Source organism: Tupaia chinensis, unplaced genomic scaffold, assembly GCF_000334495.1.
Source record: "Tupaia chinensis unplaced genomic scaffold, TupChi_1.0 Scaffold143685_1, whole genome shotgun sequence".
NCBI classification, from domain to species: Eukaryota; Metazoa; Chordata; class Mammalia; order Scandentia; family Tupaiidae; genus Tupaia; species Tupaia belangeri.
The window spans coordinates 53217-55922 of record NW_006203533.1 but is presented as its reverse complement, the minus strand read 5'-3'; the positions used below and the strand labels follow the sequence as shown (position 1 = coordinate 55922).

General features: G+C 40.5%; 1 protein-coding gene across 1 annotated transcript in view; it reads left to right on the top strand.

Moving 5' to 3' along the window:
- Window positions 1-2706, top strand: part of LOC102495974 (ATP synthase F(0) complex subunit B1, mitochondrial-like) — a 24422-nt gene that overhangs the window by 19766 nt on the left and 1950 nt on the right. Inside the window, 1 exon segment of the mRNA XM_014582621.2 lies at window positions 2088-2155. Within this exon segment, the coding sequence (XP_014438107.1) occupies window positions 2088-2155 (68 nt within the window).

Genomic DNA, 2706 nt, shown 5'->3' with positions numbered 1-2706 from the left:
ACTCTTTCCTTTAATGTGGTGTATTAAATTTATTGTTTTACATGTGTTGAGCCATCCTTGCATTCCTGGGATAAAGGTACATGGTCATGTTTTATAATATTTTAGCTGTGCTGTTGGATTCAACTTGCTAGCAAGTTCTTGAGGATTTTTGCATCCATATTCATCCTGGATATTGCCCTGTTGTTTTCTTTTGTTATGTCCTCATCTACTTTTGCTACCTAGATAACTGGGGGTTCATAGAATGATTTGGAAAGCTTTATTACCTTCGTATTTTCAGATAACTTGAGGAGAATTGGTGTTAATTCTTCCTTCAAAGTTTAGTAGATTTGTAAGTGGAACCATCAAGACTTGAGCTTTTCCTTGCTAAGAGACTATTTGTTATCAATTCATTATTGCTGCTTGTTATTGGTCTATTCAGGCTTCCTGTTTCTTTCTTACTCACTCTAGGTTACTTGTATGTGTCCAGGAATTTGTCCATCTCTTCTAGGCTTTCTACTTTGTTGACATCTACTTGCTGATAGAATTCCCTCATGATTTTTTGTATTTCTGATATACCCATTATAATATTGTCAGCTTTGTTGCTGATTTTATTTTTGTGGCTCATTTCTTAGTTTTTTCTTGACAAATCTAGTTAACAATGTGTCAATTTTGTTTATTCTCTCAAAAATGCGACTGTTTGTTTCATTGATTTTTGCGCAATTTTCTTAATATGTGATTTCATTTATATCAATTTTAGTCTTTATTATTTCTTTTTGACATTAATGTGCTTTCCTTGTTTCTTGAGATGCATTGTTATGTTATTTATTTGCCACCTTTCTATTTTGTTCTTGTCAGCACTAACTGCTTTTCCCTCTGTGACTGCATCAGCTGTGTCCCACAGATTATGAAGAGCCATGTGTTCATGTCTGTTGATATCAACAACCAAGTCAGACTCTATTCACTTGAGTATTAACCTCTTCAGTAGCTGTGTGGTTGATCAGAAGATCATTGCTTAGTTTCCATGATTTTGTGCATTTTGAGGTTTCTTTGTATTATTTACATCAAGTTTAATTGCATTGTGGTCAGAGAAGATGATCTGATTTTAAAGAATGAAAATTGAGCTAGACAAGAACCTGGTGAAGAGAAGAATTCTACTAATGCATCATAAGTGGAGAACCATACTTCTTTATTCTTTGTCTGAAGTGAGAAGTGAAAATATAGAGAAACAAAAATAACAAATTAAAAAATGTCTCTGGGGGTATCGTAGACCTAGAAGAAAGGAGGAAATCCATGATCCCACAGGAAGCCATTTCTCAACTCTCTGCTCCTGCTGCATTTCTTCTTAATTTTGAAGTTGATCCTTAGTGCCTCCTGGAGCTCACTCTCTCCTGTCCACAAGTAGGAGGTTTGTGTTTGGGCTTACAGTGACATCCCCTCACTATGTCTTCAAAGTAATATATGGTTGTGTCCTTGGGCATCAGGCTGCTCAAACTCGAATAGACATGGTTCTTGGGGGGTGTTCCTGGAGATGCTGACTCAGAATTTCAGGCCTGGGTTATAAGAGGTGCTTCCACTACTACCTATCACTCCAACCCACTCCTGGCCCTTTCCTAGAGTTGTACAGACCCAGTGTACACTATTGCTGGTCAGGAAGAATCCAGAGACAGTGCAGGTGAGGGAACGCATCTGAGAGGGCTTCACCAGGCCAGGGTGCCTCCTGCAGCTGCACCTGGGACAAGACACCTGAAGACAGGAGCATAATGTTAGGCAAACACACCCTTAACGTACATCTAGGTCCTGTCCTGAATCCCTAAGAATTCACAGCAGGGAGCAGTCAGCAGGTAGAGGAGCAGCCTCAGAACCTCCATTCTCTGACAAGGCTTTGGATGAGAAGGAGAAAGGGCTCCTGGGCCCAGGGTTTTTCATTCATTCTGAGACCAGGTCCCACTTTGCATGAGGGAGGGCCCTGGTGTTATTAGTGCAGGAACAGGAGAGAGTCTCAGTGTGTCCTGCTCCAGCAGAGTGTTTTGTTCTGTGCTGCTCAGACAACCAGTTAGACACACCCACAGAGACTGCCCTGAACTGACGTCTTGTCTTCTTATTGTCAGACCAATGAAAGAGGGGTCAGCCTCAGGATATGATGGTATCAGCACAGAACATGAGGACATGTTTAAAAGTGAAGTCACTGTCCATGAACTAAGAGGAAGGAGACCAAGGACCTTTCTATGCTTAGTGTGTAATTTACCTTTGTAAATTTAGTGGAGATTTTAGAAAAGAACAGAACGATACATGCAGATGATGCATGTACATATTGGTCATGGAGAATTACCTTTTTTAAGAGCCAGCCTGAAATTGTACATATGCCCATAAAACATTTTTCCTCCTTTGTATGAATGTACTTTTTTGGACTTCCATATTAATCTGAATGTGTTGAAATTCTTCTACCAATTTTATATGTACTTCATGTTCACTGACGCTCTCAACATTCCTGGATCTTGGAGAAGCCTCTGCTTCCTTCTTGTGACTTGTCCTTAGCTTGACTAGCATGTGCTATGATATTACCCAGCATGGCCAACACAGTTGTCTGAGAAATTGGTCGCGGTGTGAGCAGCAAGTTATGTTCTGAATGGCGATGAACAGGTGTCTGAGCGCTGGCTCTCTACCTGCTACTTGTGCCTCTGTAGCTCCTGGAAAACACTGGGACAAATCTGAGAGACATTGGTGTAG